Below are 14,238 nucleotides of genomic sequence, written 5' to 3'. Positions count from 1 at the left end.
ATCCCACTGTAACAATGTGAGCACGTTGAAGTGGGATACCTGAGGGCATCACAGCCGGGCGACGCAGATGTTCACGTGAATACGCCTGTATATTGCTTGTTGAAAGCGAATATTTTTTAAGTATATGCACAATGTAACTCATTACAGGGTGAAGAAGTGCTGCTGTGTCGACTTTGACGCCACTTGGGAGCGTCTCGAGTTGAGCATGAGTTCTAAGTAATCGCTAAAAGTAATCTATATGTTGAAATACACACAGTAAGCTTGTTCATTCCACCGGCGAGAAAAGGTTCCAGCTGCTCTTGGATTAAATAAAAAAATAAAAAATAAAATTGAACGAGTGAGGACTTCTTTACGAGCGTCTGAACACTACAGACCCCGTTAACTGTCCCTGTGAGTCTGAGTCACCACTCGTCGTCTTCATCTCGCTCGGGTTTTAGAGGCGGGGGTGGAGATTCGGGTGGAGCGAGCGGAGAAGCCAGCATGCTACCGTTCTCCTGCACTTCCTCCTTCTCCAGCTCAGGCTCCTCTTCCTCCTGCTCATCCTCCTCCTCCTCTTCCTCAGGGCTCTGCTCCTGTTTCTTCTGGCAGCAGGGTTTATAGAGATGGGGGTCGATGAGCACTTCTCCGAAGCGACCTTTGTAGATGATGCCGCAGCAAACGCGCTGCCTGAAAAGACATGAATCACATGCTGATGTAGTTGAACAGTTCATACATTTACAGCATTAAGCAGACACCCTTATCCAGAACGGCTTAATCACATTAAGCGACGAGGTTAAGGGCCTTGCTCAGGGGCCCAGGAGTGGCAGCTTGATGTGGCTGGGATTTGAACCCACAACCTTCCGATAGAAAATCCAAACAAAAAAAAAAACAAAAAAACCTGACTTTTCCCCATATGCAGTTCCCCCCCAAACTGTTGGAGGCACAATATTGTACAGGACTTCTCTGGATATTTTTCATTCACTTGAACTAAGAGACCCAAACCTGTTTCAGCAGGACAACACCCAGTTCCCTGAAGATCTGCTTTCCATGGGTTGGGAGATCACCTGCTATAGAGCTCTGACTGCACCCCAAGCAACCTCACCTACATCAGTGCCGAACTTTAAGAACACCGTTTAAGAACAATGGACAGCACCAGAACTTCTTCAAAAGGACCATATTTAAATTGTATCGAAAAGATGTTCTGTGATCAGGATGGGTTTCCATTTGAGATTGGTTCTTCAAGACCATCTCAGGGAGTTTTCCCTTCACTGCAGACATCACTGAAAAGATGAAGACCAATTTATGGTCCTAAAATACAAAGGTGGTATCAAAAAAGTTGAGACTAGCTCTTTGTACAAAAAAGTACTTTTTTCATCTACATTTAGCTCCCACTTCTGGAATGTCAACTGGAAGACTTTAGCACCTTCTGCTGTTCAAACCGGATCTCCTCAATGATGTCAGAACGGCGAACTTTGTCCTTATCCCGAAGATCCAGCTCAAAGTCAACAGGAGCCAAATCTGACGAGTATGGTGGGTGAAGAATTGAGAGTAGCTTCCGGTGAGAAACTCACGTGTGAGGAGAGCTCGGTGACAGGGTGCGCACGTGGTTAGAATAGCTGCTGCTGTATACAGGACTGATGTCTTACGGCACACTGACTTATTTAGGTTGGTGCTTCCTGTGACTGTGCGTGCAGCCTTGTGCTGCCACCTGTTGGCTGTGTTACAAAACTAGTCTTGAAACTTTTTAATCCCACCTCATATATATTGATTTAATTATGTTAAACTGCTTCTGGCCCAAGTCCATCATTAAAAGCGAAATATACAAACAACATTGAACACAGATTGAGCAAACAAATCAGGTGTTCAGGACGTGTGTCTGTTACATCAGACAGAAATTACATCATCAAACGCACCAGAAACAGTCATAACAAGGGATACACACCTTCTCCAGTATGTCAGGTCCAGAAAGGAGAAAACCGGAGAGCGAGCAGAACCGGGAGCCAGCTCAGAGTCCGAACCCTCGTCTGATTGGTTGCTGTAGCTGGGAGACTGGGCGGGACTAGCGCTGGAGGTGGTGCTGTGAGCATCTGAATCTGGACAGAGATATTTACAGACAACGTCGCAATCACGTCTACAGCTTAACAAAACGACCTGGGGTCAGGTACGTTAGAGCATCGTAACGTCACGCCGCAGTTGATACAACTCGAGGTAGTAATCCAGTTAGTAATTAAATATAAAACATTCGAAATAAATAATTTCGTTCAAAATAAATAATTTCTTAAAAATTATGATCATTTATAAATGTAAAGTATCGTGGTATTGTTTATCACGATACTGATGTTATGTTGTGGTATCGCCCCGCCCCAATCCTGACCTCGTTCTTGCAACGTAAAAAAAAAAAAAAAAAACGCTCACTGTTTCTCTTCAGCTCGTTCTGCACTCGGTGGATCTGACTCGGCCGGATTCGTCTGGAAAGAGGCTTCACCTTCTTAGACTTCACCGTCATCTTCAGGCTAGGGCCACCTCTCGCGTCCACCACCTGTAGATCGGAGCAACGGACGGGTTGCAATCAAACGACTTGTGACATGGTTAGTTATTATTTTCATCACGTTAGTGATCTTACGTGATTCCAGTTCTTTTTGGATCCGACCGGAAGCTTCTTCCAGCGCTTCACCAACAGCACGCACGCGTTACAGATTTCTCCAGAGCGTGTTTCACAGAGGCTGCAAGAACGTCATACAACAAAGTGAAACCCTGCCCACCTGGCTCTGAGTTTTAACACGTACAATCAGTTCGGGAAGGTGAGCTTACCCGAAGCAGCTCTGAAAGTCTCGCTCGTAGCGTTTGCTGTCCGTGAAGCGTGAGCTGGAGGACTTTGCTCTGCAGATACAGCAGCCGTTTAGACTGCGGTACATCTTTGGCTTATGGAAACCAAACATCTGCAAAGACAGGTAGAACAAGAATAAAATAAAAACCGATTACTGTATTAATAACCACTGAAAATACTGCATTCAACTCAAAAAGCAAATACAAACAAATACATGACAAATTTGAATAGGAATAAAACACTGGTTTATTAAAACAATTTCAGTCTCAGGAGCAAAGTCTGTCTGATATCTTCAACAGGTTGAGTCTAGTAGACTGTTTTCTAGATATTAGAGATACACAACTCCATAACTGAGGCTGATGTGATCCGCATCTCGATGCGTAGTCAAAGATACGCTACAATAAAGACATATGAAGCAGCTACCGATGCGATTCACTCTTTTTGCGAATGAAGTGGGAGCCAATGTAACACACTCTTGAAAGATAATCAACACAAAATACGTATGAACCTTGTCACCAAAACATCCTACATGTGCTGACCCTCTAATAAACTCATTTCTAATCTTGTCCATCGTCGTCACCCCCAACGAAAACCTCAACATCTTCAGCTCTGCTACCTCCAGCTCCACCTCCTGTCTTTTACACAATGCCACTGTCTCTAATCCATACAACATCGCAGGTCTCACCACAGACCTATAAACTTTCCCTTTCATTCTAGCAGATACCCTACTATCACAAATCACTCCTGTCACTCTTCTCCACCCACTCCACCCTGCCTGCACTCTTTTCTTCACTTCTCTAACACTCTCCATTACTTTGCACTGTTGACCCCAGGTACCTGAACTCCTCCACCTTCTCCACCTCTTCTCCCTGCAACCGCATCACTCCACTGCCCTCCCTCTCATTCACACACATGTACTCTCTTACTCCTACTGACTTTCATTCCCCTTCTCTCCAGCGTGTATCTCCACCTCTCCAGGCTCTTCTCAACCTGCTCCCTACTCTCACCACAAATCACAATATCATCTGCAAACATCATAGTCCAGGGAGACTCCTGTCTGACCTCGTCCGTCATCCTGTCCATCACCACTGCAAACAGGAAAGGGCTCAGGGCCGATCCTTGATGCAGTCCAACCTTCACCCTGAACCAGTCTGTTGTACCTACTGCACACTTCACTGCCGTCACACTGTCCTCATTCATGTCCTGCACCACCCTCACATACTCTCTGACACACCTGACTTCCCCATACAATACGACAACTCCTCTCTTGGCACTCTGCCGTACGATTTCTCTAAATCCACAAACACACAATGCAACTCCTTCCGTCCTTCTCTATACTTCTCCATCAACATCCTTAAAGCAAATAATGCGTCTGTGGTGCTCTTCCTCAGCATGAAACCATACTGTTGCTCACAGATGGTCACCTTTGTTCTCAGCCTGGCTTCCACTACTCTTTCCCATAACTTCATGGTGTGACTGAGCAACTTAATTCCCCTGTAGTTACTGCAGGTCTGCACATCTCCATAATTAGTTTCATATTAAATGTATTAATTGCGATGCACTGACTGCTTCTTTCAGCTTTGTTTTTGTTTCACTTGCTGCCTATTTGAATACAAATGAAAAAGAAACGAAAAATTTTACATTTCTTTTGATTCGAGTTTGACTTTTGTGTAAATGATGAGCATGGACAAACTTTTCAGTACATCAACTGAAACGATATCTTCTAAAAAGAAAAACATTGGCCAATGTTTTGTTGTGTTGCATGTTTCTTTCAGTATTTTGATACTGGCAATATAAAAAAAAAAAATGTTTTTGCTTTACTTTAAAGTTTAAACACACACACCCCTTATGTTTGTTTGAAAACCTATTCACCTTAACCTTAGTAACCAATATTAACCAAAAGTGCCACATGGACCAAATAAATGTTTTCCAAAGGGCAAAGTACAGATTTATTATATATTGGCATATATATTACGGCATCCCGTTCACAATTATAACATATACCCGGGTCGCAGCGGTGAGAGCGCTGCATCTTAACCACTAGACCACCAGGGGACCGCAGCGGTAAGAGCGCTGCATCTTAACCACTAGACCACCAGGGGACCCGGGTTCGATCCCCGTTCAGGGAACCTTTCCCAGCCACTCTCAGTGCCGGTCCCAAGCCCGGATAAATTGGGGGAGGGTTGCGAGAGGAAGGGCATCCAGCATAAAAACATGTGCCAAATCAAACGTGCGGAGGATCCGCTGTGGCGAACCCGTAACGGGAGAAGCCGAAAGAAAGTATTATTCGGACGCGCGCGGTCTAGTGGTCTAGTGACCCCATTATAAACGATTTAGCGCGCTCGCGCACAAACACACGCGCGGACAGAGTCACTCGGGGTAGGTGACGTCAATCCAACATGGCGCCGCCCTCCAGCGGACAGAGAAAGGGAAGGAGTAGATGATGGAGGAGCAGGAGAGGAGAGGGAGAGGGGGGTGATTTTCTGTGGTGCGGGCAGAGCAATGGCACAAAGTCCGCGTTCCAAACTTTTTTACACGTTAATACGTTTCACCAAACGCGGCGTACGGATCCAATACGCTTGTTTTTTTCATTATATAAAATAACCCCCCCTCCTCACACTACCATCTTTAGCACCGTGGCCGCCTGAGGGGAGGGAAGTGAAGTGCAGTACTCCATTTTGGCTCCTCGGTGCGGAAGCGCGACATAGCAAGCGAGAAAGGTTTCGGTAGATTCGTTAAAACGCTTTAAATTCGGCGCTAACGATGTTTTTTGCGGCGGTATATATATATATATATATATATATATATATATATATATATATATATATATATATATATATATATAAAAAAGGGCCGGGCGCGGAGTTATGGCGACGCTCGCGCCCTCTTTTGTCTGTGCGCGCGCGTGTGCGCGTCGCCGACTCCATGCTGCCCCTCTCGCGCGTGCCGCAGGCGAACACTCACTCCATCTCCCATAACACTAGTTTCAATGCACGCGTCCACTCAAGAGTGTGAACATCTAACTGCACCCTGATCCTCAGAAATAATCAAAAAGTTTAGAAAAACACTGGAGCGTGTATAATTGGGTGCGCGTGCGTGCACCAGTCTTTTTTTTTTTTAAACCCCATATCAGTTAGTGCGCTGCTCTGGTGCCGTGAGCGCGCGCAACAGAGATCACATAGAGGAGGCAAGTTTGTTTTGAAGCACACCCACCATTAGGAGCAGCGTGTGTGTGTGTGTGCTCAAAGTGCGTGCATGTGGTTGACAGATCGACCACACACACACCGAGTTAAAGAGCCGTATGTGCGACATCAGGATTAAAATAAGACCAGTAAAGTGTGAACTTTTCAGTCGCCAGAGAAACATCTGACTCGAGTGAAGTCTACACAATCAGGAAAAATAAAGTCACCATCTACAGGAGAGATGCGCGCGCGTTAAAAAAAGAAAAAAAAAACATGGCACCGCCATGTGCCCAATGCGCAAAAATTAACACCCCCCGAGATGCGCATGTTTTCTTCTGCACGTGTTTAGAAAGTGTTCTCCGGGGCAGGAGGTCGCAGAGCATCGTCACAACTACAGGACATGTAAACTTACACCCCCCAAAAAAGCGGCCCGATTCTTTTTTTTTTTTTCAAAATGACTTAAAAAACACGCAATGCAGTCTTCGACACCTCCACGAGTTCGTGTCCCTCTTACCTCGATGAAAGTCGATCAGTTGAACCGAACGCGTTTCGAGGGTTCCTCCTCATTAAACAATGCGCCACCGCTCCACACGCACGCCTTCGCGTCTCACTTTCCCGTCGCGGCGTAGTAAACGGGGTTGCGCATGCGCCGCCACTGGCGTCCACCATTTTCTGAATTTCTTCAATCAACCTAATTTGCATAGCGCCACTGACGTCAGACTGCGTCTGCGTTGTGTTGCCCATATAAGGACGAGAAAATTACGCGGGAAAAGATGGGCGGGGTTTGGTTGCCATGGCGCCTCTTCTGTCTGCCTTTCAAAATCTAGGAGACGAGACACCCACCGAGCGAGGGGGCGGAGCTACAGGGCTGTAATGCAGCTGCGCGGAAGTGTGTGTGTGTGTGTGTGTGTGTGTGTGTGTGTGTGTGTGTGTGTGTGTGTGTGTGTGTGTTTTAAACGGTATTTGGACATCCAAGAGACTATGAGACCAATATGCTATCTATCTATCTATCTATCTATCTATCTATCTATCTATCTATCTATCTATCTATCTATCTATCTATCTATCCACATAAATAAAATAGCAGTGCAGATGTATTTAAGGAAAGAGAGATATATAAATTACAGTATGCGATGGAGTTGGTCAGGATGCCCTTGATGATGCAGCACTGAAATCATGAGATGAACATCTCACCCCATTCCACATGTGTTCCCCTCTTTAATGTTAAAACTCCATTCTCCTGGGAAGACCTTCCACTAGGTCATTCAGCTACAAGAGCATCACTAAGATGCTGGAAAAGAGGAGATTCCTAGTTTCTCATACGTTTTCCAGACCATCCCAGAAGTTGTTTGGACTCTGGGCAGGACGGTAAAGTTCTACCAACCTAAATGTCTTAATGGAGCTGGCTTTAATAACAGGAGCACCATTATGCTGGAACAGTGACTGGTCCTCCCGGTTCCAGTGAATCATACAGAGATATTGTGTACAATTGTGTAATAATAACTTTGTCGTCACAGTTTTAGGAAGGAAAATACATGGTTGTGCTGGTCAGGGCTGCACATACATTTTAGAGAAACAAGGTCCTGGACAACGTTTCCTTGAAACTATAACACAGGGGAATATGTTCTTACATTGTGACAAAACCTCAACATCTCAAAGTCTGTGCAAAAGTTCTTCTTTAATCTTTAAAAAAAAAAATTTTTTTGAATGTATACTAATATAGACTATATATTGAATATAATAAATAAATAAATAAATATATAACAAATAAAATAAAAATAAAAAAAATTAATAAATAAAATTTAAATAAATCTAATATACTATATACTATATATTAAATATATTGATATATATATTAATATATACAGGACATCCCTTTTTAATCCTTATGTTGACATCCATAAACACCTTTTATGCCCTTTCTTGTATTTTCTTGTGTTTTATTCTTAAAAGCTTATGAATGACAATAAGAAAACTTTCCTCATCTCCTGCCAGAGCATTTCCCAACAGGTCCTTATTCAAATAAGTAGAAAAGTGGCTAATAGAGAAACGGAACAGAAATCATAATATCAGAATAACAATTAAAAAAAAAAACCCAAACAAAAAAACCCAAATATAAAATATCAGCATTGCACAGGAAACTATATCACACAAACAACTCCTTCACTTTAATATTTCCAAACCCAATATATTTTCCTCTTCCCTCCGTGGATCTTCCCGATTCATCCAGTCCTGCCTCTGGATGGTGTTGTCTTCGACTGGAGGCCACTCTGTGCAGCTTGGGACGGTTTCTCATCAACGCCTCGGGTGGTTCCATAAAATTCCGGAGTAAGAACAGGAGCTTTGAGGATGGATTTGGACTGTAGTTAATGTCAACAGTCTACACTGACTCAGGACTACTTTTCGCTTCTGATCATCAACACTGCACATTGTTTATCTGCTATAAATGGACATTCGGTGCAACCCAGATGAGGATGGTTTCCCTCTTGAGTCTGGTTCCTCTCAAGGTTTCTTCCTTATGCCATCTTGGGGAGTTTTTCCTTGCCACAGTCGCCACCGCCTCGCTCATCAGGGACAAACTTACACTTATAAAGAACATGTTCACTTTTAATCACCACATTATCTGTGTTAAGATGCTTTAAGACACTGTTCATTGTTGAAAGTGCTATACAAATAAAATTGAATTGAATTGAATAATAACTAAACAAGAAATCAGAATATTGAATTGGCTCTTACTCTTTTTTTTCCAAACAGTATAGAATCAGGAAATATACCGAATATTTTAACACATAGATTAGACCTGAATTCTGTTTGAAACAGCAGCATAAAAACGATCTTATTTCTTTCACATCACTCGCTGCGTAAGATCTCACTTCCCGTTCCGAGTTTCAGATATCCAAAATCCGTCCATGCTTTAGCTTTGTCAGTTTTCCAACTGAGAAATCAGGTAACTAAAACTGACCAAAAACTAAATGCCCTGTCTCTGAGAGCGACAACCATAAGAGTTTGTACAGAGTTACTGAGACGTTTATGTTTTTCGAACTGATTATAATGACCTCTACAGATATTCAGCTACTTTTACAATAACTGTATTTACCACATGCTGAAATCTACATCACCTTTACTCATTGACTATCAGTCCTGCTGTTAGAAACCATCAAATTCCAACAGCCCGTTATGGGTGGCTGAGGGCTTTAGGGGGAATAGGGGGGTATGGAGCTTATAAATTACAGTTTTTCTTTATATTATAGCCTTAAATCAAGAAAAACTAAACAAAAAAACAGTTAATAAATATATATATCTTTGAAAATAAAATATATTTACAGTATTGAGTCACCTGTCAGGTGACCACATTATTCTTTTTTTTATTATTGCAGTTAATGATAACTGTATAATAATAACTATACAAATAGTAATAGGATATTTTATTGCAGTTGCAATATCACCATATCAAGAACTTCTTATCTGAAGATCAAATCCCAGCACCACTAAGCTGCTGTTCTTGAGCCCCTGAGCATGCTGTTCTTAACCCTCAACATGCAACAGATATATAATGTTGGTGTGTTTCACATATTCGTATTTAAACAGGAGTGGACATTCAATCAAATTCAGTTGTTTTTGTAGAATTCTTTAAACAATGGACATTGTCGCAAAGCAAGCTTTACAGAGATAAAGTGTTTATAAAAATGTGGAAAAGAATGTATACATTTAGTGCCTACAAGTTTGTTCCTTATAATTGTAAGTTTGTACATAATGAGTGAGCCAGTGGTGACTGTGGTGAAGGAAAAACGCCCTGAGACTTCATGAGGAAGAAACCTTGAGAGGAACGCCAGACTCCAAACGGAACTCATCCTCAACACCGAATGTCCGTTCATTACAGTTCCATCATTGTTGAGGTGTTCAGTGATGGGTGCTGTTCATGCAACCTGTGGTCCTGAACCATTGTAGCAGACTGTTATATTGTTATTGATATTAATTACAATCCAAATCCATCTTTAAGTTCTTGCTCAATTTGTTCAGGAACCTCACTGATCTTTAGGAAGTTGAGACCATCCCCAGCTGTAGAGTGGTCTCCAAAGAAAAAAAAAAGACAGGATCACTGGTACCTCAAGAACATACACTGCTCTGTGCATTAGTACTTTGTTGCTATACACACTATTTTGGTGTGTTTATATTTGAATTTAATATTATTGAAATGGAATATGTTTACTTACATTTCAATAAACACGTAGAAATGCTACACAACTGTAGTTAGCGCTACAGCCATTCTGTACATTTGCATTAGATAAGGCATGGGTTAATGCACTTCAGAGGCGGGCGGTCAAAGCCTTCTCCGCTGGCCCAAACAATATCAGAAGCACTGACCTACATTTACAACCTACATTTAAATATTTGTTCCATGAAATTGTATTATTTATTCCCAACAGTTTATTCTCTTCATTTCGTAGAGTTTCTCTCGGCTGCACTGCTTCCAGTACGTGGATGTTAGATTTTTTTGTCCAATCAGATTTTAGCCTCTATGTGCTGCCATGTTAATCTAATCTGCCCAGGGCCTTCCCCATCAGCACTGCTGGCCTTTTTACCTCAGTCTCTAAGGTAAGAGCGGCCCACCACTGAGGCACTGTGCTGTGGAAGGTGAGGAATTGCCCCCCAGACCCTACCTCAGTAAAATGTTTTAGTATGCAGAAGTAAACAAAATATAATTACATGCAGATTAATTATGCTAATTTGCAAGATTTTGCATTAATTGACTGGTTTCTTCGCTTCTCTATGCTAATTGTCGGTAAGTCCAGCATCAATTCCAGTAGCTAAGATTCCCTGCTAATTAGTAAGTTTTAAACTGTATTTATACAAACACCACTATTCCAAAAATGCTAATTATTAGGGCTAATGTGCACATTGCATCTGAAGAATTGCTCTAAAGCAATGGGATAAAGACAACCTGTGCATATGATTTATTTCATAAAAAGGTACTAGTCTAGACTAGTCCGGTCTCCATTTCCTTTTATTATAAACTCCACTCTTCTGGAAAGAGGTTCTACTACATTTTGTAGGTGTTAAGTACTGATGTAAGTGGGGTAAAGAGGCCTGGGGTGCAGTCAGCATTCACATTTAATAGGGTTGGAGCTCTATAGCAGGAGATCTTCCAACCTTTGGAAAGCAGATCTTAATGGAGCTGGCTTTGTGCACAGGTGCATTGTCATGCTGGAACAGGTTTGGATTTCATGCTACCGCATCCGAAGACAATCGTGGAGTAAACGAATATGGCAAAAAACGTGTCCTAATACTTTTGTCTATATAGTGTTAAAAAAATAGTGAGTTCAGAGATGTTAGGATCGTAAACACAGTGATTTTAATGAAAGGTTCCAGAAACAGTATGAATACAGCATACAAGTTGCTTCTGTAGATCCAATGAGAAGCATTCACTCTGCAGCAATCAGAAAAAAAGCTAAAAAAAAATGAATAAATCACTCAAAAAAAAAAAAAAGAAGAAAGTGGTCAAGTTCCTGGTCAAAATTAGGACCTAAATTTCAACAAAAGTTTCCTAAAATTCCCAGCTTGAGCATGCAGAAGCATTAAGGCCAAGAGGGAATGGATCCAGTGTTATCGCGTGTTTGCGAGCTCCTTTAATGCCTTTTTTTTTTTTTTTTTTTTTTACGGAAAACAAAGAGGATTTTACACAGGTAAATATTTACCGATATCACACACAGTCAGAACCAACCAACAATGAGTCGGCAAACACAAACGACGTCAGGAAGAGACGTCTCGGTTAAATGAATCGCTCGCACATCCGGCGCTATACACAGTTCAACCAGTGTCGCAAAAAAAAAAAGCTTCGTTTAAAAATAAATAAATATACAGAAGTGATCCTGAACATTAAAAAAAGAGAAACTATACATCACACATGCTCCTTCCGGCAGATGCACACCATAACAGATTCGAACACTGTATAATGCGAGCTCACTTTCCTGCAGCAAATATCAGTCCGTACATTTCATTAAGCTCTTTCTGTAATACAGATATTACAGTACTGTACAAAGTCTTTTACGTTTTTTCAGCCACATGAACGTTCCTTTAGTTTCTATGCAACAAATGTGAGATGTTTGTCTTTACCAGAAAAACTGGAGTAAGACAGAGAACAGGAGAGAAGATGTGATCAGACTGCCTCACGCCCCCAATCCAACACGGAGGTGGAAGCTTCTGGGTTTGAGGTTGTTTTGGAGCGGGGAAGGTTCCAGGAAGTGAAAAGAATCCTGAACCAACATGGCTCCCATTCCATACAATTCAGTCAGGACTGCGGTTAATTGGAACCGACTTCAACGTACAACAAGACGATGAGTCTGTAAGCTCTAAAAGCGTCATTTAGAGAGCAGACAGTCGTCTGGAGTGATATCTAAATCCTATTGAAGTGCTTTGGGATGAACAAGAAATCTCCCAACTAGTGAAGAACATCTTTGAGGCACGGCAAAGTGTTTCAGCTGAACGTTTGGAGAACGCTGAGTGTGTGTAAAGCGGTTTTTATAATGAAAATAAAGTGTAACAAAGTAAATGTTTGGTGCATAGAAAGAAAACGAACGTGCATGTGTCTCTCAAAAAACCCATAAAACACTCCTTAGGAAATGAGCTCCAATGAGCAATTGCAGCAGGTCAATTAGATACATTATGGGGGCTTTCTCAAAAAGTGGGAAAAAAAAAAACCTTAAAGAAAAAAAGCTGGTCATTTCAGTGGTTACATTTTTCGCCCAGAAGAAAAATATCATATTATTGCTTTTTCTTCTTCCAGTGTTTTTTTGTTTTGTTTTGATAAATATACGTTTTCTTTCGTCCAACACACAACTCAAGTTAATACTGACCGGCAAAATAAATCACATGCCCCAATTCTCGTCACACGACACTGGAATGTCAGTCACTAATGCAGGTTCATCTCGAAAAGAAAAAAAAAAAAAGCTCCAGGTGATCCAATCTGTTCACTTTCTTTACCAACCATCCACCTGCCGGAAATCTTCTCACCCGAATAATATAATAAGATACAGAATCAATTATTTGGTCATTGACTGCACCTGTTAACACGTGTGATTTGGTGCTGATGCTGGTTAACACGAAACTTCTGTAATACTATACAACATATACCTTTTCTTCAGGCTCGCATGAAAGGTGTGTTGAAATGCCGTCAGACGTACGGACGCGGGAAACTGTCCGACCGCAAGCAGGATTCAGAAACCGGGTCAAGGTTCTTCTTTAAAATGCAGCAACTCTCCAAAAAATCTTCCAAAAAAATCTTTTCCATCCTCTCTCGGTGATGTCAGGAGCAGCCGTGTCAGTCTGGAGCAGGTTCGCGTCCCGAACTCCTTAGAAGCAGCAGAGACAGCAGAGGCAGAAAGATCAGATGTGGTGGATGAAGCTAGAGATGGAGACATGTTTTGAACTTTTCTTTGAGGCTATAGCTCCACCCCTTTGGTGAGGGAAGTCTCTAGAGTTATGCGGAAGTCGTGCAGAGACTTGAGGACGCTGATGAGAAAGTTGGCGGCGAGGTTGTCGCGCAGCAGCGCCGTCTCCTCGTACATACGCAAGATGATGGGACAGTCGAGCAGCAGGGGGAGCCAGTGAGGCAGCAGGCGATCTCTGAAACAAATAATAGTGTGTAAAGTGCAAATTGGGAACTGTGCGTGCCTGTGTGTGTGTTAAAACATGCCCATGTAACGTCCCTACCTTGCCCCTAGGCAGACCAGAAGCTGAAATTTGCCATCTTTGCCCAAGTTGCGTGACGTGTTGTTGATAGCGTTGGCGTAGCGACAGAGTGAGTTGCGGCTCGACCCGATGGGTTCAGCTAACCGCTGCAGTTCTCCCATCTGATCAGAACTCTCCATATACACCACGGTCTTCTCTGTTCAATACACAAATCGCACATACACAAGTCCATAACTATCCGGACATGACATTTTTATACTTATATAAAGAAAATATTTTTTTATATAATTAAGCAGGTGAGGGTTAAGGGCTTTGCTAAGAGAACCAGCAGTGGCAGCTTTGTAGTGCTGGGATTTAAACTCACAACCTTTCAAACCAGCAGTCAAACATCTTGACCACCGAGTTCCATTTTTCCCTTTATTTGTGCCTTCTTGAACCACCAAAATGAGCCTGGCAAAACATCTCAAGATGAAGAAAATAAAAAGTCCAGGATTTCCAGACTTAGACTTTCTGATATAAGTTCGTATTAAAAAGTTTCACAACTAGATTTTAACCACGCCA

General features: G+C 42.1%; 2 protein-coding genes across 9 annotated transcripts in view; both read right to left on the bottom strand.

Annotated features, from left to right (window-relative positions):
- Nucleotides 1-226: 226 nt before the first annotated feature.
- sinhcaf (SIN3-HDAC complex associated factor) lies at nt 227-6,661 on the bottom strand. The gene is made up of 6 exons (XM_083546502.1): nt 6,503-6,661; nt 2,791-2,918; nt 2,603-2,702; nt 2,395-2,518; nt 1,922-2,072; nt 227-666 (listed from the first exon to the last, which is right to left on the bottom strand). Exons 2-6 carry the CDS (start codon nt 2,916-2,918, stop codon nt 402-404), a joined length of 768 nt encoding a protein of 255 aa, XP_083402628.1. The 5' UTR covers nt 6,503-6,661; the 3' UTR covers nt 227-401.
- A 4,661-nt stretch (nt 6,662-11,322) lies between these two features.
- The window catches only part of dennd5b (DENN/MADD domain containing 5B), a 43,733-nt gene continuing 40,817 nt past the window's right edge, over nt 11,323-14,238 (bottom strand). For all 8 annotated transcript variants that reach the window (XM_083546134.1, XM_083546129.1, XM_083546130.1 and 5 more), the window contains 2 exons: nt 13,699-13,873; nt 11,323-13,611 (listed from right to left, as the gene is read on the bottom strand). In XM_083546134.1, the coding sequence (XP_083402260.1) occupies nt 13,428-13,611; nt 13,699-13,873 (359 nt within the window). In that variant the 3' untranslated portion in view covers nt 11,323-13,427. The remainder of the gene's footprint in view (nt 13,612-13,698; nt 13,874-14,238) is intronic.

This window comes from Silurus aristotelis (genome assembly GCF_946808225.1).
Source record: "Silurus aristotelis genome assembly, chromosome: 7".
Lineage (NCBI taxonomy): Eukaryota > Metazoa > Chordata > Actinopteri > Siluriformes > Siluridae > Silurus > Silurus aristotelis.
Note: the sequence above shows the minus strand (reverse complement) of the source record. Positions and strands in the feature narration are given on the sequence as shown.

Coding starts and splice junctions, on each gene's coding strand:
- sinhcaf (XM_083546502.1), bottom strand. CDS start 2,918: ATGTTTGGTTTCCATAAGCCAAAGATGTACCGCAGTCTAAACGGCTGC. Junction 2,519..2,602: donor CCAAAAAGAACTGGAATCAC/GTAAGATCACTA, acceptor TCCGATCTACAG/GTGGTGGACGCGAGAGGTGG. Junction 667..1,921: donor GACCTGACATACTGGAGAAG/GTGTGTATCCCT, acceptor ATGTCTTTTCAG/GCAGCGCGTTTGCTGCGGCA.